A 25,655-nucleotide genomic window follows, 5' to 3' on the forward strand; every position below is an offset into this window, starting at 1 on the left:
TTTAATGGTTTGCTTGGACAAGCATTAGAAGTTGGAAGAAGTGATGTAGACTAATACTGAGTGATACAGGAAAACGTCTATAATTCAATATTTGGAGAATAAAAGGAGGTTACAAAACAACACAGTTTGGGTTATATAAAAATAAAGTTCGTGCATGTCTCTGTATTTGCATTACAAACGCTGGAAGGAAACCCACCAACACATTCACAGGTTGTTCTCTGTGAGCCTCTGGGTGCTGTAAGTTTAGTTTTTTTGTGTTTTTTTTTTTTTGTGGTTGACTCTATTTTTCAGATTGTACACAAACTCTTACCCAAGGATGATTTACTACTTTGGAAATCATTATTTTTTAAGGAAAACATTTTTACAAAATGAACAATACATTTGAGGAGCTAAAAGTAATGTGAGCCATAAACATGAGAGGTGGCAACATGCACACTGGGCAACAGGCTGGCCAGGCGTGCCTCCGCAAGGAGCTACGGCAGGCCTTCGCTGGCCCTGGCTCTCTCTGCCTCAACCCTCCCGCCGTCTCAGTTCCCTCCTGGCTCACTCTGCGCAAGCTCAAGCTGATGTCACTAATGCACTGTGCAAGGCTCCCGTCAGAGCACCTTGCTTCCCGACAGCTTTTGCCTCCCAGCGTTACTCCCTAGAAACAGGAGCAGGTGTCATGAGTCTAGTTCAGCTTTCAAAAGTCACTGTGCGCCTTCCTTGTCCCTCAGGACCGCCTGACAGCTCTGCGGTCCCCAAGAACTCACCCTGTCTGAATGTACTCACTGCCTGTGTAAAGCACCACTTGCCAGCTAATTAGGTAGATTTCAGGGACTTCCAAATGCCACATCAGAAGGCAGCTGCCTATGACTCTGGCAGGAAACTTTTTCAAGCAATACATGAATAATATATACGCACACACACACTCACAACTACACATGCACGTGCATTTGTGTATAGGTGCGTAGATATACACAACAGACTTCAAAAAGTTCATGGAATGCACACCTTTTCCATAATAAGCATTTTCTGTGATTTGTGAAGGTTTTTTTCCTAGGCGTGGGCTTAAAAAACTACAACACTATAAACATCTTTCAAAAAAATATTACTAACAAAAATTGTGCATGCTTGTGGGCTACTGCGATATTTCATGCACATATTTAATGTAAACTGATCCAAATGGGGCAATCAGCATTTCTCCTTCTCTGACGTGACTTGAAGTGAGCAAGGGACTTCAATGAACTTCTCTTCAGTCTGTTTTCCACGAGTTTTTTGAAATTCCCTGAAGAGCCCACCCCGCGTACGCATCTGAGACAAGAAGACAGAGGACTCAGGCACGCGGAGACTGGTGTATCCCCGCAAAATCATCATGACCTGGGGTACTTTCTTCATCCACTGTGAGGAAACCAAGAGTCTGAGAGGTCAAGCGAGGCGGCCAGGAGTGCTGGTGCTGGAATGGGAGCCATCCTGCTTGCCTCTTCCTCCCACGTGCCCCTTCTCCCTCCCAAGCCGGAATCCAGGCGGGCTGGGGTGGATGGCCGCAGTGAGCTCCAGGGCTCCCTAATTACCGGGTTCCACTTGGCCTCCAGAATAACCGTGACAAAACTAGTGGAAATGTTCACAACAGTTCTCTACTTCCAGGTTCTGAGATCAGAAACGGAAGTTTCAAAATACCGAAAGTTCGTTTATGTTGAACATACTGCTTAAGCTAAAAGCAGGAAGTCCAAGAAAGCCTGATCTCATGAGATTTTTCAGCCCAATTTGGATCCACATCTGCACTTCTGGATTTTCCACGGAGTCCAAACTCAGCTGTTCTGCCTGGCTCACGGAGGTTGCACCTCCAGCATGGGTGCAGCTAAGTGAGGCAGTCCATTGCTGTCCACTAACACCTAACCAGGACCTGGCTACCTGCAAAGTGACCTGGGATGGGCAGTGGAGAGAAATAATTGAAAGTTGAAAAATATGGAAGTTTCTCTTCGTAAAGTTAAAAACAAAGAAACAAAAACAAATTAGGTATCTAAACAATAAGCCATTGCAATAATGGCCTCTGTTCTTGTCTGCAGGTGCTGGAAACAAGTGGACAGGCATCTAGCCACCTACTCCTTCCCACCGCCCTCCCCACTGCTCAGTTTCGGGCCGGGGGCGAGTGGGGAGGTGCAGGCCATGGCCCCAGCAGTGGACTCTGGGCTGCCAGCTCTGGGTGAAATCGGAGGCTTCGGAGAACTGTTACTGCGTTCCCACTGCCACAGAGTAAGGAACTTACTGAAGCAACTATGTCTTGTTGCCCTTGAGGAAACTGAGGCCAGGAGAAGGTGAGGGATTTGTTTTGCATCTGTGGAAGGCAGGAGCTGAGAGGAAAACACACTTCCAAGAGACACGTGTTCTATCTTGTCAAATGGCCCACTCATCTTGCTGCCTTCTGATAAGCTGAATGACAATGCAGAAGATGAGTGTTGGCTGTGTAGTTTATTCTTGTTAATGCGTGAGTTAGGGTCGGAGTGGGCTCCATTTGCATTGCGGTAATAGAACTTTGGGGGAATGCCAGGACCTAAGGAGGTCTCCCTTAGGAGGCCAGAAGCACCCCTGTATCCATCATCCCTAGCCCCACCTCGGAGGGACCTCTGGAAGCCTTCTGAACAACAAATGTCCACAGAGCATTGTGTTTGGGTGGCCTTGCTCATTGTTTGTGAAGTGAAATTGTAAATCAACCGCACCCAACTGAAAGAGCCCTGGAGAGGTGACAGCTCCATCACAGGACCACCCACTTCTCAGTTCCAGGAGCTCCAACACTCAGGGGTCACAGCACTGCCTTGCGGCACCTGCCCACACTGGTGCAGACGGGGAGGGTAGCAGACACGTTCAGGGACTGTGTGGCCTTGAGCCAATGACTCAACTTCTCTGAGTCTGTTTCCTCTTCCGGAAGCAACAACTGTAACAGACACCTGATGGGTTGGTAAAAGAACTAATGGGGATTGTGAACTGTCTGCCACACACACCGGGCTCTTTCTAAGCTTCCCTGCACTCCCACACTGCCCTTTGGAGTAAACCTTGGGAACCTAAACATCCAGGAATAAGCACCTCTGACTTATAAAAGAGCTTTCAGAATATTCAAAACATCCTCCCAGGTTTTACAGTACACTGTTATAATAGTAATAGTAGCAGCGGTACTATTATTATTACTACTATTATTTTTAGAATTTCTGACCATTAGCCTCAAACAACAAATGCCACCTGCTGGCAAAACCAGCGTGATCTGCTGTTCCATGAAGCAAACCCTTCTGGGAAGCTTCTGCCTCCATGTGCAGGTCCAGGAGGGCTGCTGCAGCCGGGTCACAGGTGTGCATTCTTTGCTGGGCACCCTGGTTTGGGGCGTGCTTGGGGCAGGGGTGAAGAGGGTAACTGTCCCGGTATTCCAAGCCCAAGTGGGAGGAAGCGGAGCCTTTCATGTGGCGGATTGGGCATCTCCGCAGGGCAGTTTGCTCCCTGGAAGCCAAGCCGATGGGCAGAGGCCGAAGCCGCCGCTGCTTCCTCCCCACCTTGGAAAATTACACAGAACACCGTTTGGCCCACTGGCTGCCAAGCAGATGCCCTGTGCCTGCCGAGGCTGTCCAGCCTCCTTAGAATGAAAAACAACAGTGTGCCCAAGGCCACAGCGGGCACTTGCCCTTTACTCTTCCTCCTCCCTGCCCTGGAAAAAGTACAGGATCTGTAAACAAGTCATTAGATCCGAGATCCTGCCCAATTTAGACTCTTTGTCTCAGCTTTCTCCAGAGTAAACTCGTGGTCACACCCACCCAAACCCAGCAGAGCCCAGAAGGAATGCAGGGCTCTGTGGCCAGCCTAACCACGGCTGACCCCGGGGTGCCCAGGGCTCAGTATGTTCTCCCCAGCTGCAGCTGAGCGGGTGCTGGGCGGGATTGGTGGCGGAGATCTTAGTCTCTGGGTTCAATTCCCCCTAGCAGCTTTTTCTTTTGGGAAATGACTTCCCAAACTATCCAATGTCAAAAATCCATCTCTTTGAAATCTGGCAAGAAAAACTCCAAGATCAGCTTCCCTCTTATTCCTGGACTTCCCACACAGGCAGGCTTCTAGCAAATGGAGGTTGGAGAAAATGAAAGTCAATGCCAAATACTAACCAGACAGAAAAATAACTGCTTTTCCCCATGGCCCCCACCCCCAGCTCTGGCAGTATGGGCTGGGGAAGTGGGCCCCTGTCCTGCTGCTGAAGATCTGTTTATGTTGCACTCCATAAAGGGAAACCAGGCCCTCTTCTGACATTTTGGCGTGGAGGGGGTGGGGAGGGAAGGAGGTCCAGAATTTAAACTCAAAACCAGATCAACTTCTCTAAATCTCCTGGTGCTTGGCTTTCGTTCCTAAATGGGCCACATTGTATGAATCTCCCAGCCCAGTGCCTCTGATTCCAGCAGACTGGCTTTGCACCCCTCTGAACACCATAAGCTGCAATGACCCCTTGTTGACGTTCAACCAGGCAAAAGCTCCCCACATGAAATGAGGGGGCAGACAGGCTCCCAAGCAGCTTGGCGGCTCTCCATCCCCCCTGCTGAGCTCCCAGCCAGCCCTGCCCCTCCTGGCCACAAGCAGGACAATCTGTGCCTCTGTCCTGGCTCTCCTGAGTGGCCGGTGGCTTCCTTTCAACAATAAAACAGGGACTCGCTTTTGTCCTGGAAATGAAGTACTGCGCATCACTGTGGTCCTCACCAGCCCAGCCCAGCGCAAAGGGAGAGGCTCAGGATTCAGGGGGTAGCATTGCAATATGTTCCCTTCGTTCTTGTTCTTTCCCCTCTGCCTTAAATTCAAAGCATGACCTTTATGGGTGGAATTCAAGCAGGTCATCTCTTGAATTCCCCAGTGGGGAAATAAAAGTGGCACCAGTAAAGTCCGTTGTTTCCACTCAAGAACGTGGAAATGTTGTTTTCTCAACACATTGTCCAGCTCAGTGGGGTGGGATGGAGCAAGGGGAAGTAATACCAGAAAAACTTTTTTCAAAAAAAGAACCCTAAAAATTGTTTAGGATTATGTTATGAAAACATAACCCAAGTCCTAACAACCTTTGTTATAGGAGTTCTCTCTGACTTCTCAGCTTCTGTAGTCCTATCTTATGTCTTTCAATGTTTTTAATGTAATTCATTTTCTATTTTAATGCGGTTGGAAATAGGTGATTTTTTTTCCTCTTTGGACAGAAGAACAATACTGTTAGGAAGAAGGATGGAGGCTTTTTGAGAACACCAACAGACCAAAAGAACCACATGAGAAAACTTCTGACAATATTAACACTATTGTATTCTGAGGCAGAAATAGCTAACTGTATGTGTTTAGTCACTGAGCTCTTATTCTGAAAAGCTCAAAACATTTCACACTTATAGTTGAACATGATGTTTCCCATCAGAGAGACTCTGCTAAATGCCTAACTCTGGTAAGGCACTTGAATTTGGTGTGCCTACATTCCTCTCATTGGGAAACTTGGTACGGTGACAGCAGCCATCTATGGCAGCTGAGGCCAGCAGGGACTGCCTTGGAGTGTCCAGTGCAGGGCTGGGACCAGCAGTAACTACTAATATACATCCTCATCTTCCTCCTCCTCCTCCTTCTTTGCATCATCTGCCCTCATCTGTGGCAGATGCTGGAGGAGTAAAGCAGCAGGTGATCTGTCTGTCTCTCTTTCCCCGCCACTCAAATCAGTAAAATAAGGAAATACAAAAGAAAAAAAAATAAGATGAGGCAAATAGCACAGTGATTCCAGAAAAGATCTTAATAGCCAATCCGGTTCTTCACCCCTCTACAGTCTTAGATTAGAGAGAGTTTCCTCTGAAATTCGAGCAAACACCAGATATAGATAGCATGCATGTTCAGTAGGCTTCTTTCAACTTTAATCTTGCAAAATGCTTTTGACCACCATCTTCGTTACAACATCACTTTTGAGGTGGCTTATCGCTGGCAGAATCTCCCTGATCAGCAGGAGAGGAAACTGAATCATGGGAGACCCAGGCCCTTGATGAAGGTCAGAAAGCAGTTCTTATCAAAGCCAGGGAGTGCACCTTCTAGAGCTCTAGCTGCTAAGAGCTGCCTCGCCTTGCTCGCAAGGGGTGTAAGCAAACTGAACCCAAGTGATTTCATAGGTTGGTGTGCTGGAAGATGAGAGTCAGCCTTCCGGAACCTTCTTGCCCTTTGAACTTTTGGTGGGATGCATTGCATTTTGAAGGAGTATGGACTGAGGCATGTGTGTTCTGTGTACACACTAATAATGCCTTCATACGTAACCATTCTCCCATGGTGGTCTTCCTTACATTCTGTTGACCTTTATTGAAAAAGAAAGTAGCTAAGAAAGTGGTAATTGTCACATAGATAATGCCTGGAAGGACTGTGGTTCTAATGGCTAAGCTCCTGAGACTTTAATTTAGTAACACCAGGGAGTGGCCATGGATGAAAGAAGCCATTTCATGCATTCGTTCATTCACTCACTTGTCCACTCATTCATTCGAAGACTGGTGTACGGAGTCTTCTCTTCCACACTTAGTCCTGCTTGTCACTTAGAATCCAGTCCCAATGTCACTTCCTTAGGGAAGCCTTTGACCTCCCTGACTAGTTTAAGTCCCCATGTTGTACCCTCCTGAGCCACCCAAACTTCCCCTTTCGCAGAACGTCTGCCCACGGAACAATGAGCTAAATACCCGTTTTCTCCACTTGGCTATAATTTCTGTCCAAGTAGGAAACACATAGGGTTTGTTTTTTTTTTTTAACTAGTGTGTCCTAGCACTATATGCATAGAAGCTGCTCTGTCAACACAGAAAAGTGTATCTGACTGTGAGATACTAAGGACTCAGAGACAGATTGGCAGGATCTCTGGCCTTAGCTCTCAACAAACACTTACTAACCTGAAAGACTGCAAGTGAGGCACCAGGAGCACCATTGCCACCTTGTTTGCTAATGTGTGTCCTACACCTGACCCCACATACAGCATGAAGAGTCAAGGTGTAGTGTTTCAAACTCAAGGGAGGTTTCTCAGAAAAGGCACGAGCCACTTAACTGGCAACTCAGGAAAATGTCATCTGCAACAGACTATTCAAGACTCTGATTTGGCTTCCTCTGGTGGCTGTGGGTGGATCTGTATTTTATCCTTTGTGGTGAGCAGGTATATGCAAGAGGCAGGGCCCTGGTGGTTTAGCACTCCTAAAGCTGTTATGTGGAGCGATCTTTGCTTCATTTCCTCTAAGTCTGTGCATGTTGATTTCAAACAAGTCAGCTCACAAGTTCATGCCACACATTCAGTGACAGATACAGGGTTGACCTCCATGATGATATGAAGATTTCCAATGTCAAGGCCAGCAGAGGTCTACTCATGAGAGAGGCATTGGTGATGAGGGCAGCTCTCCCTAGGGGGAAGGCCTCCCTCCAATATTTATCTCTCATCAGAATCTAAAGCCACAGTGAAGTAGCTGTAGCATGTCTTATATTTCTATTATCCAAAAGGCATAAACAGAGGAGACACCTTGCTCTGTGTCTTGGTGACAAGGATGTGGGTCTTTAGAACTGAACTGAACTCTAATGGGAATACTCATTAGAGGGGAATTGGGTTTCAAAGACCATTACTCTGGTTGCTAATTTGCTAAATCAAGTTGCTTAGTCCACATATATACTTAAGGAAAATTATTCTTACAAAGAGTGGTGATCTTGGAACTGGAAAAAGTGAACCATCTGTTGATAGTATACAGTTCTATGTAATAGGAAATTGTATTTTCATGCTGGCATAAAGCATAAAGCATTAGAGTGAAAAATTGCCTTAAAAAGAATTTAATACAAGCCAGTGTTTTACAAATGAGAAAGCTGAAATCACCACGTTGTAAAGGGGTTCTTTTTGGTCAAGGTCAGTTTTCAATGAAAAGACATGTAAAAAAGACTATATCTTTCTTTGACAAACTTTCATCATGGCTTGTGAATATTCCTTTGCTAAATTCCAAGTGCCTCATTTTGTAGAGGAAATGAAGTGTTCTTAAAGATCAACATGGAACTGGTGATGAACCCAGCAGACCTGATGCAAACCTCAGCCTGAGCCCCAGGCCAGCGTGCAGAGTCACTTGGTGACGCTGAGCACTGACTTTTCACTTTGTTTTGCTGTGATGTTAGTCGTAAGAGTAAATGGCAGTGCTAGTCTCTATGCGGACAACACATTGCTGACTCAGATAAAAACAATTCACACAAATACACCCTTCCTACTGCATTCAGATTTTTAGATGATATTTTCAATTTACACTGTCCAATATGGCCACTGGTCACATGAGGCTACTTAGATGAATTAAAGCTAAATTAACTTTTAAACTTCCTTCCTTTTTGTCATACTGATACCTCAATGTCCGTAGTCCCTTGGATAGTTTGGCTAAGCGCTAATTTACTGGACAGTGCAGAACAGGACATTTCTATATTTCTAGAAGATTATGTAGGTCATTCATAATAAAAACATTTTCCTCAATCTTCCTCTTGCCTTGACCTTTAATATATGATTAAGGTCTTATATTGATGAAGCTTCCCAACTCTTTTATCTAAGAAGTATGCAACAGTCATGTCATTCTATTCATGAATTCCTTTAAAATAAGGATATTCAAAATTTCCACTGCCCAGGAAAATATTATTACTCCCTTCTGCCCCCCAAGAAAATTACAAATCATGAGCTTTGATACCTGGAAAGGTTATAAAGTGTTTCATCAGTCTTTTCCAGAACTGTAACTACTTGGGCAAGACATATAGCCTACATAAAATAGCAAGAAAATGAATTTCTCCAGATTAAAGTCAGGTACCACTATCCAACAAATGAATTTCCTGGAAGGTGAATCCCTACATGAAATATTGTTTATAACTTGAAATATAAAATTAAAATGTTCCCTAGTGTGTTTTCATGTTGTAATTTTCATGTGGAAAAACAGAATATTCTTTCCCTGAAGTATCTAAATCTTGGGGGCGATTCATTGAGAAAGAAGCAATGGAGCTGATTTTGGCCAGAGTGTGGTCCTGAAGAACTATGGCTCATTGTCTGAGCAGCACAATATCCAGCACCTTGGATTTTAAAATCCCAACTCTGTTGAACAGAAATAAAACCGTAATACATGGTTCAACACAATCAGAAAAACAATTCTAGCAGAAGTTCCTCATCCTAAAAGTCTGAATGAGCAACTGAAGTACAAACGGCCTACTTCGTTTTCTTTCTTTTTTTTTTAAAGATTTATTTATTTTTATTGAAAAAGCGGATCTGCAAGAGAAAGACAGAGAGAAGATCCTCCATCTGCTGGCTCACTCCCCAAGTGACCACAATGGCTGGAGCAGTCAATCCAAAGCCAGGAGCCAGTACCCTCCCCTGGATCTCCCAAACATGCACAGGGTCCCAAGGCTTTGGGCCATCCTCCTCTGCTTTCCACAAGCCCTCAGCAGAGAGCTGGATTAGAAGTGCAGCGTCTGGGACACAAATTGGTGCCCATGTGTGATCCAGCACCTGAAGGGGGAAGATTAGCCAATGGAGCCTTTACATTGGGCCCCATTTTTCATGATCTAACTGCTTCAATGTGGGTAGACAATAGTCCAATGATCTCTTTACTCTCAGTCACATAATCATGTTGGTCATTTACTGTGCCATTAAAGATAGAGTTGCAACCTTCCTTAATGTAGTGATAACTTATTAGCAGCGTAATGACAGAGCTTATCTTGCCTGCATTTATGGAGAGAAGGACTGCCATTATTCCTGACTTCACCACTAAAAGAGCACCATCTTCCAATTCATTGTCCTCTTTTGTTCTGTTGTCCCGTCTGACGGATAAATCTATACTAACATCTATACCGTGATCTATGCTAACATCTATAGTTCAGATCATCACAACTCAAAGCAATGCGTATCCCTTGATGAAGGAGCTCAGTTCTATCACTCCTCCTTTTTTAGAAGATGGCCAAGCAGGGAGTATAAAAGGACTGAAATGTTGACCCATCTGAACAGACCGATTTCTGGCATGGCCTGTATATATTCCTTTAACCCATTGTCACAAGGACATTGGGCAGATAGTGGAAGAGCGGGCACAAGTGAAAAATTAATAGCTAGTGAATAGCTGGCAAGCCAAATGGGCATTTTATTTTATTTGTTTTAGATATCTTTGTGATGGGCCTATGTGGTGGCTCAACAGTATAATTCTCTACCTTCAAGAGATGGGTGCTGGTTCCTGTGCCAGCTACAACACTTCCAATCTTGCTTTCTGCTTATGGCCTGGGAAAGCAGCAGAGTACAGCCGAAGTCGTTAGGACCCTGCACCTACATAGGAGACACTCCAGACTTCTGGTTTCAGAACAGCTCAACTCCAGCCATAGGAGCTACATGGGGGAATTAACCAGCTGATGGGAAAATATTTCTCTCTGTATCTCCTTCTCTCTGTAATTCTGCCTTTCCAATAAAAATAAATATGTCTTTTTTTAAAAAAAGATATATTTGAGAAACAAAGCAAAAGAAAGGGAGGAGGGACAGAGAGAGAACTTTTACCTACTGGTTCACTCCCCAAATGGCAACAACGTCAGGGATGAGCCAGGGTGAAATCAGAAGCCAGGAACTCCAGCTTGATCTCACGGTATAGATGTTAGGGTCCTGAGTGACAGGACCCTAACCACCCGAGCCAACCTGTGCTGTCCTCCCAAGTGTGTTAGCAGGAAGCTGGACTCAAAGCAAAGCAGCTGTCGCACAACAGGGCTCTAATATGGGCTGTCAGTGTATCAAGGGGTAAGTTAACCCACTGCACCACAACGCCAGCCCCTGGGTAAGTGTTTGAACTATTCCCAAGGGAAATCACAGAGGATGATGTGTTTTGCAGGCTAGGATGTTCTTAACTTTTTAAGGGCAGAGAAGAATGTAAAGAAAAATATGGAATATAGGTTGAACAGAATTTGTTTCTGGTGTTTTTTGTCTGACACAACTGTCTTTATCAGCAGCGCAAGCCTGGAATTCCTGAGGCCACACTCATATCCTGCCATCAGTTTTTACGTAAAACCTCCACCGATTGCGATGGGAGTTTCAGGACTAAAACAATGGCCGGATATGAGAGAGGGAAAAGAGGAATATGAGGTGTTTTGATCTGTAATGGTGCATTTGTGGGGATAGCGCCTGTGTGGACAAAGAGATATGAAAAAGCAGCTAATGGATGAACTTGATCAAGTTAGCTAAGTACAAGAAAGACTTTGGAAATATGAAGGCCAGGAAAAAAAGTTTACACGATAGATTGAATTTAAGCAGTATTTGTTATCTGTGTAGTTCAAGCCCTGTCCTGAATGTAACAACAATAAGCATTTGCAGAGATTTCAGAACACAAGGCATTTTTATTTGCACTCTCCTTTTGACTGATAAATAAGGCAGCTAGAAAACTCAACATCACTTATTGTAACGACCATTCATTACTGTTCTTATTTTACAGTCAGGAAAAATTACAGAAGTTCATATCTGGCCCCGAATCACACAGCTACAAAACGGGATTGAATTCAGATTTTCAAAATGCTCGTGACTTCCAAGGACTAATTCTGCCACCATCATCACATTAATTTAGTAGACACTGCAGAATCTCACAGCCAGTCTTACCATGGGTCTGTGTCACCTCCTGGCACACAGCAGTCTCACAATCCAATGAGTGCACAGCTACAAGATGGAGCTTCATCTAACTGCATCCCACTAAGCAGGCCCTGATGAGAGAGTCTAGGCAATGTGTTTTTCCTTAAGTGAAAAACTCCAAACAAGCCTCAAATCTGACATACCATGTAAGTTACAACTGGCAACAAGATCAGCCATATAAAACTCCACTCAGTCTTCAACGTATAACATTTCATTACAGCTATTCTTTAAGGAACTCAATGAAACTAGTTATTCTAGATTTTCTCCAATTCATGGAAGAAGGATTGCACACTAGTCTTCATCCTTTGGGTTGTATGCAAAAGCTGAGGTTAAGAAATGAAGAGTAATATACCCAGTGTCGCCCAGCCAGCCTGAGGCAAAACCAATGCTAAACTGCCTTTCAGCACTCTGGGGGACCTGCAGATACAGTGGGGTCCTCCCCGCAGGGAACTGCTCTGAGGTGAGCCTAGGTGTCTGCCATCAGAATTTCTCAAGGACAATGAGCTGAAGGCAGAGATTGAGGCTTGCTGTAATGATAGACCACAAACACCTTCCAGCGGGAAAGTATTGGAAGCAGCATCTGCATCTGGAAAATTCCAAGCACCTGTTCTCTTTTGGATGCGACTGGCTGCTGACAGCTGGCTGTGAGGGCTGTCTGCAGTAAGAGGGACACTGGTTTCCCCATTCCAGAGAATGTGAGCTTGGACCAGCCCCTCAGGCCCTAGCAGTGTGCACATCAAGTGTGCAGCCCCCTTCAGTGACCCCTGCAATTTTCTTACACTGAGTGTTCCCTTCACTGAGGCATTTGCCTTCCTCCTGTAAGTGCGCTTGCACTGTGCCCACTGGTAAAACATTCTCTCCTGGTTCCAATTATTTTTAAAAATTAAGCATGCAAATGTCTGAACAACATTTATTAAACTTCTGCGGACATTTAAGAGGAAAGAAAAGATGAACCAACGAGAATCCAAATCATCAAAGAGCTCTTACAAAACTAGTATTTTGAGCCTTTAATTGGAAATGAATCAGAAACAGCCATGTGAAATTTCCCATAAAATACACACAGGGTTTAAAAAGTTTTAAAAAAAGAGTGCTTTGGGCAGAGAAAAGTCTGGGTCATACCCAGTCCACACTGATGGGAAGAAATGATTAATTTCAATGAGCTTCAAACCCAATCAAGCTGCTGAATCGTGGTTTGTCCACAAAACCTTCTGGAGGCAACCCATGGCAAGGCAAAGGAGATGGGGATGCCTCCTCCCTTCGCCAGACCTGGGGAGTATATCTGGAGACTGGTGAATTCCCACAAGGAATCACTTAGAAATTCAGAGCAACAAATCCACGTGGCAGCACCCAGGAAAAGCTGCACCTGTCAGTTTCCTGAAATGACACTTCTAGAAAGTCAACTCTCTTTTATCTAGCAAGTAAAGAAGGCACAGGTCTCCCAATCTGTGACCTCCAGAGAAGTTCCCATGTTCCCTAGGGAACAGAGTTAGTGGCAGAGCACACTACAAGAAAAAGAAGTCTCCCAGTTCTGCATACTGGTACAGTCATCCTCGCACTCTCCACTCGGCACTACCAATGCAGGCATTACAGTTACCGCCTCATGCCTTACACTTTCTAGTCATTTTCCTCACTGAGAACAAACTCCAAAAACATTTCATCTGGAGGTGCTAATGCAGAGAACTGTGTTAGAAGTCAGTATGAATTAACCATGGAGAAGTAGCCCTCTGTGGTGCCTCGCACCTGGGGAATCTACATTTCAGTCTCATTTTTTTCCCAGTGCAGTTCAGTGGTTCTTGTAAGTAGAAGGCTCTATATGAGTTACTTTTGGCAGCTGCGTGATTGTTTAGCTGCCCAGGTGGTTCTTCTTCAGTTCTCCAGGAGTGTTCTGATGATAGCCAGGAAATAGAGCCAGCTAACGAAGAGAAGCTTGAGCTCTATTGGGTTCGATGAGCCCAGGAAACACTCCTGCTGTGGACTGCATTGCTGGGGAGTCAGAATCCCCAATTGTCACTTCTGGGGTACTCCTGCCCCATGGTCATCTTTAGAAGGACCATGTCCTGGAGCTTCGCAGCTTCTGGGTGATGGCCTCTTACATTTCAGGAGTGCTCAGGAAAGGAGCTGCAAGTCAGCAGTGTGTGCTAGTTGCTTTGGAATATATGACAGAGAGATATAAGCAGGTCTCTTAATAGTCATCATCGGGCAGAGCATTGGGTAGGGTTCTAAGATCGTTCTATGTAAGGGACAGAGTTACCAGTAAAGCCAATGGTAAGGAGTGATATGGGATGCTCCAAGCAAAATTTCTTAATCTCTGCAATTTCTTCAACTGACTTTGACAGTCCTTTGAATGCACTTGGAAGCTTTTTGTCTATGTGTGCGATTCTAGAGTTAGGAAGCCAAACGTGCATTAAAATCTCTAAATAAGAGGGTTCTCCTTGCACAATAGTCATGTTGAATTAGGTTCATAAACAATTTCAATCTAGAGAGAGAACTGCTTCATGTAGTTCTGAGATGCACATGCACTGTTCATGAGGAGAGTAGATGGTTTTCCTTCTTTGAGTGAAGTGAAACTATAAGTTGAATTCAAGTAGCTTATTGATCACATGAGAACACACGTGGTGTTCAATGGGTACAGAATGCTGTGGAGAAAGGCAAAAGCAGGCCTTTGGCCATCTGCATAGAGCATGGAAATTCTAAAATAATAGGTTCTTCAGTGCTAAATTATGTTTGCTTCCAAGGATCCTTGGAGCTATGGTGTTCTTTGTTCTGCCAAAGGAAAAAGGAAATATATCAGGAAGCTGGGCCAGTCCACAGGAAGTCTCACTTGGGCTGATAAAAGGAACTGATGTGAGGTGGCTTTGGATGCAGTTATAAGTCAATCAGCCTTGAAATAACAAGAAATGCTATTCAGGAGAAACTGGAGCCCAAAGTCAGCCTTGCTCGGTGATTTCCTTTTAACCTTGCAAAACATTCCCTTCTTTGTGTTTCTTATAACTTCCAAAATCCGTTATTAAAAAAATTGTACGGAGTTTCATGTGCCTCTGGACTAATGGGAATGAACAGGAGAATAAGAGAGAGGGAAAAGGTAGGAGGGTGGGGGAAAAGCATTGTTAAAGAATATACTATCCTCCATTTCAGCAATCACCCCTTCAGCTCGTTAGGATAAAGCCAAACCTGTGCTTTCCACCATCTCTTGCCTTCTTATCAATGTATCTGCTAACAAGGCCAGGCAGCTTCTCTGGCCTGGATTCTACAGAGCTTAGGCCTTCTTGAGTAAAGGGCTAAAAACGGAGTAATCGCTAAATCTGTCTAATACAGAATATAAATGAGAGCCAGTTGAACAAAAGGACAAAACAGCCATATGTGGTTCTCAACTGAGGGCTTAGATTTGGAACTTAAACTGTATGGAAACTTATAGGTGTACCTGGCTAAGACCCATGAACTGTGGAGGTTGCCATGATTAGCTTCAAATCATTGCATTTTTATTTTCTATCTGTATATGCAACCATGGCTAAATTACCCAATCTCTACAAAATAAAAATAGCATGTATATCACAGAGTAGTAATAAGGGTCAAGTGTAAGTGTTAGGGATTGGGGTAACTGATTCATTCCTTTTCTTCCTATGACTATGATTGCTTTTCCTCATATTTGTTCCCCTTCAGTTGCATGGTGAGTGAATCTTCCTTCTTTTAGATAAGTACTAGGAAAGAAAGGCCTATCTCAGGGATATTTGGGTCCATTCAAAGTTCTGGGTGACACAGTTTCAAACTGAGGTGGAGTCTTTCAGTATTGAGTATGCATGCCCATAGCACAACACCACTTCCTGTTTTAAAAAAACCCTTCCAGAAAACTCGTTAAGAGGTTCAAAATTCTTCTTGGACATCAAATAAGTCCTCCAAATACTGTTTTTTTTTTTTAAGAGTTAAGTGTAAATGAATCAAAGCCAGACAAATTCAATTTCCCTTCAATTAAACAAGATTTTTTTTTTAAGTCAGGGGAAAGGCGCTTTGGGCCAAATGTGTTTTGGGTTTTAAATAAGACCAAACTTTGGAAAAGAATCCAAGACATCCGAGCGGAATCAGGCCCTATTCTTAGTTTGCATGAATTCAAAGGGAGGAGCAGAGCTCCAGTGCCACAAGTTAGCAGATACACAGCTCACAGAAATCCACAAAGCATCACTCAAAAACCCTCCTATCAACAGGCTGAAATTTAGGGGGAGGGCTACGTAGGAACAGACAGAATAACCTTCAAGCCCCAAATAAGAGTATTAAATGTGAGCACTGAATGACAACTTTGAAATCCTGCTCCATGGCACGCATGAGAAAATCTCTGATACAACAACGTTTGCATGAATGGTTGACAAGCGAGGACGCAGACCACAGTCAGTATGCAACAGGCCTGCTAAACAAGATGGACAAAGTGGGATCCCAAAGTCCCTGTTACCACCGCCTTTGGGATAGAATACTTTCCACAAGTGTATTTCTAATGACCCTTCTTTATTTTCTCCACTATAAAAGTAATACATTAATGGTTTTTATAAAAACGCTGCATGAATTTATAGCATGAAAAGTAAGCATCAATTTCCCTTTGCCCAGAGGCATCCACTGTCAATAGTTTCTCATATGTCCTTGTAGAAATTGCCTATTTATAAACAATCATATGTGTGTGTTTTTAATTTTTTTATAAATGGGACCATGCATTTGGCTTTTATCCATATAATAATATACCATGGAGAACTTTCTAAATCAGTAAATGACAATTTATTTCACTGCTCTGAATCCTTGCATTCCCAAATTTTCTTATGTGAATCCATCCCAACTAATATAACTAGCCCCTGAATGTATGTTTAGATTATTATCAATTTTTGCAATTACAAACAATGCTACAATGACCATCTTGTATGATAGGTAAGCTTTCACATATACAAGATTATGCACACACACACACATACACACAATATTGTGTCTGAATGGATGTATCAGTAAGATATATCTGTAGAATACAATAGAATTATTATCAAATGGCACAAATATTTGAGGAGTTAATGCCTCAAATAGATGTGGCCCTCTGGAAAGATTGTACTACATTAAAATCCTACCAAGAAGGTAAGACTGGGACACTTCTCCTTCCTCTTTCTATGGTGGACATGACTGAGCCGTTTTAATCTTTATTGGCTTCTAGTCATCACAAACGTTGGAATGCCACTATTTTCATTGGAATATCTTAATGGACATTCTTGAGATTCTTTTCATATGCTCGTTCCATATTTTTTCCAGTAGCTTCTATTCATAGCATTTTTCCCTATTTTCTGTTAAGTCATTCTTTTCTTGTTGATTTATCAGGAACTTTTGTACAATAAGACACTTTCCTGTTGTCCAACTACTCTTTCTCAGTCTCTCACCTCACTGCTTTATCTATAGGGCTTTTGTAGGTGATAGTACACAAATAGAGAGCATATCATTGGGTAAGGGAGAATATTACGAAGCAGTTTCCTTGGTTGAAGTCTGGCTTTCCAAAAATGTGCATTTAACAGTCTAATATCAACAGGGCTGACAAGGCTACAGAGACTTAACAGTAGCTGTCACCTTCAGGAAAATGTACCTAAATATTTCTATAAAAATAAACCATCAAGATAGGTTTGCCCTGAAAGTAGTGTTTCTTTTGAAAACTCTAATAGTCAGAGCTTAAAATCAGAAAGCAAAGAAGACTCCACTGTTTAAAAATCTGGAAGAAACAGTACACACATCCTGCTTTCATTTACCTGTGTGGATGCTCTGTTGAGTACTGCTCCTGGCATCATGAGTTAGCCTTAAGGTGAATGACTAAAGAAATGAGTATGAATTAAATGATAAGTATCCAAAGGAAAATTAATTCTGCAGACCTAAAAATTTCCACCTGAATAGAAGGTTTTTTTGTAGGTTACAACAACCTTAATAGCAGCTCATAGGCTTGTAAGTCTATCTTAGCCTGTTTGCTTTACATTTCTTTTCTACATGGATGGTGTGCTGCAAAATTGCTCACTCAGATTTCTTCCTATTCAAAATCAAAGAATACCCATACATTTGGGCACACCAATTCTACATCTGAATGTTAGATCCCTGTGGACACATGAAAGCCCCACACATCTAGAAACGCAAGGCTAAAAACTTCCATGACACCTGTCATTGCATGTGTGCACTAAGACATGAAACAAGGTCTTTTATTACTTTGGACACACAGGTTGTGTGTCCTGGTTGGATCAATGGGCCCAGCTCTTAAGGAAGAGTCTTGGTGTTCAGTTTGGCATTCTCATTCAGATGGTTTGAAAAAACTTCATACTCCAAGATTTTAATCATTAACTAAATGACAGACACATTGTTCCCATGAAGATGATAAATTTCTTAACTACTTCAGTGTCCTGGTGCATTTCTGTAGGTATAGGCAGTCTTGAAACTGTCAAGAATTGATTAGAAATAGCTGCATACACAGCTGAACACCCCATCCCTGATCCTCCTTGGAATCATGAGCACTAGTCTACCAGTCTCTAATTTGCTTGGGTGAAAAATCAGCAAGCCATGGGCCTAGCAGACAGAAAGACAGACCTGTCGGAATTTCTATAGAAATCTGATTTAAGTTTCAGGGACACAACCCTTCCTTGTGTCTCTTCTTAATTTTCAATCTGCTAACTCATTTTCAGCAAGAACTGAAGTGGTAGCTTGGGTTGCAGGGACCCAGTGCTGGGATCCCTGAAAGACTGACCAACAAGGCATAAGGGAAGGAATGAAAAGGATAATTATCTTTGCATGATACCTGGTGAAATAAGGTCTCTCCTCCCTGCTCAGTGCCATATTTAACAAGCCAGTTGTCCTGTCCTGCCTGTGGCTAACTTCTTGTGTAGCCTCTGAGAAGTGATATAGTCACTCCCATCGCCATTTCCCAGGGACTTAAACGGAGTAGGAAGGATTAAGCTCCTACAAAATTAATACAGCTCTGAAGATCTTCTTCCCTCTATTCAGAATTTTTGCTCCCTCTTTTCTACAAGACCCAAACTCTTTGTGATGATTGCTATGGTCCACTCAGTCTTTCCACTCTTATCCACTCCCTCACATGCACCCAGTCACCACCTCCAAGTATCCCATCCTTGACCATCTAGTCCTGTGCAAATGCTACCTGTCCTTTAAGGCCAAGCTTCAGACCCACCAAAGCCAAGCAGCAGGTGGCTAGTATGTAATGCAAATTAAAGCATTCTTCGATCAGAAATGCCAGGCTTTATCACCTCTGAGCTGGGACAAGGAGCCTTACATCTCTGAGATTTCTTTCACATAAGATGAACAACATTGCCTCCCATAGGGCTGCTATGAGAACATGGAAAAATATTATGTGAAAGTTCTTGGCAAACAATAGGGAGCTAATAAATATTACCATTGACTCCTTCTCTTTCTTTTCCATTTAAATTTCAATTTCCTTTTTTGGAATGATCCTTAACACTTACTTACTACATGTTACTGGCGGACACATACACACGGATTATCCTTAGCAGAACCTCCCTGGCAGTGGCCCTTTTGTCTTTGGTAGTGTTCCTTCTTCGTAGAACTCAGAACCCTAGTTCAGCATCTTCACTGTTACTGAAGCCCTGGTTACTGAGATGGGTGTTTGACCTGGTGTCTAAGATGGCTGCATTTCCTATTGGAGAACCTGGGTTCCAGTGCAGCTTACCTTCTGATTCCAGCTTTCTGCTAATGGTGATTCTGGGAGACAGAAGTCAATGGCTTGTGTGTCTGAGTCCCTAGCACTAACATGGGAGACACTGATTGAGTTCCCAGCTTCTGTCACTAGCTTGGTCCAGCCTTGTAGGTAATGTGGAAAGTGAAGCAATGAGATTTCTCTCTCTTTCTTTCTTTCTTTCTCCCTCATTCAAATAATAATACAACACAATTTTATTTAAAGACTTACTTATTGCACAGCTTGGAAAAAGGATCCAAAATATATGTTCTAATACATATGAGTACATTTTACTTAGCCAAGCATTCAATTATCGAGAGTTAAAATAATAATTCAATCCACCTGCTCATGGTTTATTGAGGGGCCTGTTTATTTAAATAAAATAATGCGTTTTGGGTTGGCCCTTCATCATGGAGACTTTATTTATTTTGTCTACAGGAAAAACAAGGATTCATTTGGGCAAACACTTGTCTAAAAATCCTATGTGAAAATTTGGAGTTTATTCTTTAAGTATGGGAATAATTCAAGATGGCAATAATATTGTATTCATTAAATAACCAAAGAGTCTTTAGTTCAATTTGCCAGATACTTATACTTCATGATTTATTTTAAAGGTCTCTCTCTCTTTCTCACACTACACACACACACACACACACACACACACACACTGCTTCCAGGATTCTACGATTCATAATGATGTAGTAAAAGCAAGTGATACATTCTGGGAATCATGGAAAGAACACAAGCCTATGGGTTCAGAACCCTGAACTGTCATCCTGACTCAGCCAGTAATTAGCTGTGCAATCTTGAACAGTTCATTTAACCCCTGGGCACACCCGTTAAGTAAGAATGTCAAACTGCAGAGTTGGCAAGCTCTAAAACTGCAAACTTAGTGTCAATTCAAATTTGAACAGGAGCCCAAGTGGAAGACAGCATTCTAGTAGAATCTATTCGAACACAAAACAGGGAAAGCTCAAGCCCCAGAACCCTTCTTGTCTGAAATCCGCACAAAAGTCAGGTCTCTGGTCTCAAGTGCTGCCTGCCCAACCGGGCATTCTCTCCTAGGCTGCATGCTGCATTGTCAATCCACTGGCTCACAGAGCTTCACAGTAACTTGTTTTTCTTCCCCTTTTGCACTCCCATCATTTGCTGATTGTGTCATGTTCTACTTCTTCAAAGTAAAGGGTAAGAATGCCTGGTAGCTCTGCTCAGTGGTGTCTGTTACAGGATCCTCCTTGACCAGCCTGGCCGGCACAACTGTGCACCCTCCAGCCCACTTTGTTGCTCTTCATGTACCACCAGCACTGGACACGGATGCCTTTCTCCCTTTCTGAATATATCTACCTCCACCATAATGCTGTTATTGCTTTATCCTCAATACACAAAGTAAAGGCTGAGAATCTACCAAAGTACTTCCAAAAGTCCAGGAGAAACAGAATTAAAAGGTAAGTTAATTATGATGCAAAAAGCAATGTGTGTAGTTTTTCGTTAATACATTTATGAACATTTTAAACATGTATCCTATGCATGGATTTTAACATTTTTGGTACTCAAATAAATTTATCTTTTAATTCCATTTTTCATGATCTTTTTGAAAAACATTCATAAAAGACAACTCATAAACAGTTGTTAGACTTAATGGAATATATATTCTAAATCTAGACCTCTGATCCAACTTTCTGACCAACCAGTCTTCACAAGCTGTATCCCAAGGGAGTTCAACTGATGTGCATCTGGCTGAGGAAGCATATTCTAGCTAATCCTTATCTGTGGCTTGTAGCATTGAAGTGATCTGGCCTCTTTTTATACATGAAGAAATTGAGACTCGAGACTATATAGCCCACAGCAATACATTTTAGAGCTGAGAAAGAACTCAAGCCTTTTGATTCCAAGTGTGCTGCTCATTTCTCTATTTCCCAGTTTCATCTAGCACATCTATATCAGCACTGCTCATTCTCCATCATTAATGTACCCCACACTTTGAACCAAAGGTCCATAGAAGAGATAGAGGGGTTCATTGAAAATAGACATAGCACTAAGATGTAGTTTTTGAAACCAGGTCAGTTCTTAAAGCAGAAAGCAGTGTCACGTGCTTTTCAACACTGATATCATCACTGTGGGGAGCAGGGGTGGGGCCAGCTGTTGTTCGATACTGCAGTTAACTTGTTTGTACAAAACAAGAGCAGTGTGGCTCCCACAAATCTGGGTGCTCCCCAGTGGTGCTCAGAGCTTTCCCAAAAGGCTTTCATGGGAAAGAGAGGAGGACATATTTCCGTAGAACTTATCATCACACAGACATTAGGTAAGGATTTGGTGATTGCATGGACTTATGCAAATTCTACACAAAATAAGGGATTTCTGTGAAGAAACTCAGACTTGAAATCCTGGACCAAATGCCACCTGAGCATTGAGACCTCCAGGCATTTTGAAACATATGCATGCCCATGTTTGAGGAAGAAATATGCAGGTGCAGAAAATCAACATGCTAGCATCACTCACAGTCGATTTCCCCCCTTAGGGTGTTCAAAGTAAAAGTGCACATTCAGATTTGTGTCTACAAATTAGCCGTGATCCATTGTCTCTAAACCAATGCCTGCAGAGCACGGAGTTGGGCTTCCATAAGGGTAAGAGTCCATGATCGTAATATTTTAGGCATAGAGAAGATTGGAAATACAGTACCGTAGAGGTAACTTAGTCCCGTTGTTTCGTTTTTGCAGTTTATGAAGCTCAAACATGCTTACTGTTTTGTGCATTTTTTTTTCACGGAAGTCAGCTGGCCCACTCTCTTCTCCTAGCAGTTAAGCCAAGGTGGGAGTGGGATCTGGAAACCCCAAGATCCGAAGGTCACACAGAACAGGAAACTGTGGCTTCCACACTATTTAAATACCAAAGTACATAGTAGAGGCAGATCCCTTAACTGCTGGGGTCTGAAACACCACTGCTCTGGAAGCGCCCCAATGTCATTAAGGAACATGAATGAGAGCCTAGGGTGCTCCTGGGAAGTTTGGGGAGGGACTCCCAGGCTCCCTCCACCCACAGAAGGAAGGCCCTCAGCTCTCCTCCTCGGTAGCCACAGCAGTTGGTCTGAGGCTTTCTCTCGCCTGTCCTGCCAATCCCTGTGTGTGCATCTGAAGGGTTAGCACATCCTGGGTACACAGACCACAGCTTCCTCCCTCTCGGCCCAGAGCCTGTGCATGGAGGGCTGAGCAGTGTGGAGATATTGCTTCACTTCTCCTTAGGGTGTCCACATCTAGACCCTGGAGCCACCTTCCCCTATCTGAAGGAGTGCCTTGGCGGGTGGTGGGGGTTAAGTGCCAGGGGGTTCTGAGTGCAGGGAGGTGAAACATGCCGTTATTAAACTTGGGGGAGCAGAGCCACCTGTGTGCCCACACCAACAGGAAGCAGAGACATGGGCCCGGGGTGGCCCGGGTATCTTCTCCTCCTCCCAGGTATCCCCAAGAATCCTCTCCCACTCACTCTCTTTGAGATTGAGGAACCCCAGTTCTCACTCCCCGTCACTCCCCATTGCAGTCATCTCATCTCCAGATTTTCAATTCTATTCGGTTGGTGCCTAAGTCAGCAAATTTCGAACACACACACATACAACTTAGAAAATAAAAACCACCACCCCACCCAGTCGATAAAAATCTCTTGAATCCTCCCCATCTCTTCTCACTCAGCCCTGAACGCGGAGTCGACTCGTTTGGGTTTCTGGGGGAATGGCGCGCCTTGCCAGTCCTCACCTCGCCAGCCTAATCGTTTTTCCAGACAAGTTCTGGCTTGGCGTCGCGCGGCAGCCTCGCAGTTAACTCGAGCCCCATTCATTCCCCCTAGGTCCTCTAAGGCCAGTGGTATTAGGGGGTGTCCCTTCTCTAGACTTCTCGCCACACTTCCCCCTTTCCGAGGGAGCAGCAGTCACCCTTCCCAAGTGTGACACGGAACCCAGACCCTCGCCGGCCCTTGGAGGCTGCACTTTGCAACCCAACCTCCTCCGGCGTGGCGGCGAGGGTGGAGGACTGGCTAGCCTGGCGGAGCGGCTCGGAAGGGCGCGGGGACCGTCTCCTGGAAAGGCAGCTCCGGATCCCTGCCCCTGCGGCCGGCACACGTCTGGGCGCCGCGGGCCAAGCCGCCGAGGAGCTGTGTGGACCCAAGCCGAGAAGTAGAATCCTAGTTCCACTAGCGGCGGGGCTGGCCGGTTAGTCCCGGGGAGCCGATAACCGGCCTCAGGAGGACAGAGAGGGAAGGGAAACCAGCTTGCGCTGACATGTAAACAGGGGCTTCCATCTGGAAGAGCCGGCTCAGGCAGACCCAGGACACACTCCCTTGCTCGCCAGTCCTCCCGCAGCCAATCCGGGTATCCGCGCCAGGGTTCCACCGGCTAGGGACCCCTGAGCTCCGGGTCGCAGCAACCCCCGGCCGATTTCGGCCTCTTTGGCCAGGCGGAGCCGGTCGTCCTCCGGGCAAGAGCCCGGAGCCGAGGCCGGGACGCCCTGGTTGCTGGTGGGAGCGACGGACCCGGACGGGGCTCTTCAGCCCCGGACTTCGCTACGCGCCCAAGGTCTCCCGATTGCACGCCAACCCCTCCCGCAGTCCAGCCGGCGAAGCGGTGGGAGGGGGCCAGGCTTCACAGCAGGGCAGGGGGTTTTGAGGTAGATTGCTCTCCGCCGAGAGCCGGACAGATCACCCCAGAGGGAGACTCGCCACCCCTAGCGCCCCGGAGACGGCGCGAAGCCGGGGCGCGGAAGGAAGGGAAAGCCGCCACGTCTTCCGGGACCCCGCCGCCCCGCGCCCAGTGCCCCGCCGCTTACCTTAATAGTCCCGTCCATTTGGCCAAGTCTGCAGCCGAGCCCCCCAATATTCCACACATTGACCCGGTTACAGCCTGACCTTGCAGCCCCTTCGGATTAGCCCGGCGCGGCCTCCCTGGCGCCCTGGGCCCTCAGCGAGTGCCCCCTGCGAGCGCCCTGCCCTCGCTCCCCTGTGCACGTTTGTTGTTGTAGCGGAGCGAAAAAGAGACAGTTAACCGGATGAAACTTTTTTTCAGCTAATTTTGGGAAGTGACTTCACTTTGCGAATCGGGGAGGAAGTCCTATCTCTCTCTCTCTCTCTCTCTCTCCGCTCTCTCTCTCTTCGCTCTCTTCTTTCCACCCCCCACACCCCCTCTTCCTCCCCTCGCCGCCGGGTCCTGCTTTTCGCATCACACACTATATAAATATACGCGGAGATGCCCGACGCATTCACGCACTGCGCACACAGGATACTTGCTTCTGGGAGATAAGAGCTGGCCGGGAACAATGACGGGCTCCACGCCCCGCGCCCGCGCCCTGATTCCTGCAGTCTGCAACCCCCTCGCCACCACCACCATCACCCCCGCCCCAAACTAAAGCCAAACGCCTTTGGCCTCTTTCCTATTCCTAGGGCCGTTGGCCGAAGGTGGCCCTCCTGACTCATTCACTTTCCGTTTCTTCCCACAGATACGTTCATTAATGCTTTTTCCAGCCGGAGTCAAACTTTTTTTGGTGGTGATGGGGGATGGCGGAGAGTTTAATCGAGCTGGGGATAACCTGGCGCCCGATGCCGGGGAAGAGCCGGACACAGACCAAGGTAAACCGACCACTGGAAAGTGCGCCCGGTGGAACTTTTTCCACTCGGGCCCTTGACTGCCCAGAAGCAGCGGATTCGCAGAGCGGCTCGACCATTCATCAGCGCGGACTCCGGGATGGTTCGGGCTGCCAAGCGCCGTCGAGGGCGCGGCTCCCCTGCCGGCGCATTGTTAGGTAGCAGAGGGACACCCTTGGCCCTGCGCCCGGTGCGTCCGCCGCACCCTCGGCACCCACCTGTATTCGCATCTTTTGGGGTCCAACCCCTCGCGCTTACCCGAACTTCTGGGTCAGAATCATCCTTCCGATTGCACCACCCCGGCCCCCAAGGAACTGACACTGCGGCTGGTCAGCAGGTCCCGGGAACTCACCACGCAAAGGCACTCTGACATCCCCACCCAGCCGCGAGGTCGGCCTCCCCCTCGGCCCACCTCTCGGTCCGGCCCACCCGGAGGCCCCCTTGTCCCGTGGCTGCGCCTCCGCGCGCTCCAACAGCGGCAGCCCCTGGGGTCCTGACTCCTCCCGGATCTCCACAACAGGTTACCTTTTCCACGCTCTGAAGACCACGCTTGGGACTTGCTCACTTTTATTTAAGAGTCCGCACGGAAAAAGAGAGAAAACAAAACAAAACAAAAAAATCCAGAGAAGATCCGATTGAATTGGAAGGAAAAAAAATTCAAAAAGGTGTCCACGGCGACGAAAAAGGTGACTAATTCTTTATTTCTTCAGG

At 45.3% G+C, this 25,655-nt stretch overlaps 1 protein-coding gene across 3 annotated transcripts in view; it reads right to left on the reverse strand.

Annotated features, from left to right (window-relative positions):
• The window catches only part of FLI1 (Fli-1 proto-oncogene, ETS transcription factor), a 122,158-nt gene extending 96,924 nt beyond the window's left edge, over positions 1–25,234 (reverse strand). The window contains exon 1 of one of the 3 annotated variants that reach the window (XM_040992676.1): positions 25,163–25,234. In XM_040992676.1, coding sequence (XP_040848610.1) covers positions 25,163–25,174 — 12 coding nt within the window. In that variant the 5' untranslated portion in view covers positions 25,175–25,234. Of the gene's footprint in view, positions 1–24,133; positions 24,421–25,162 lie in introns of those variants that run through there. The other 2 variants (XM_040992677.1, XM_040992675.1) reach the window with 2 other exon arrangements.
• Between the last annotated feature and the right edge of the window lie 421 nt (positions 25,235–25,655).

The sequence above is a fragment of the Ochotona curzoniae genome, unplaced genomic scaffold (assembly GCF_017591425.1).
Source record: "Ochotona curzoniae isolate NIBS_2020 unplaced genomic scaffold, NIBS_Ocur_1.0 contig_832, whole genome shotgun sequence".
Lineage (NCBI taxonomy): Eukaryota > Metazoa > Chordata > Mammalia > Lagomorpha > Ochotonidae > Ochotona > Ochotona curzoniae.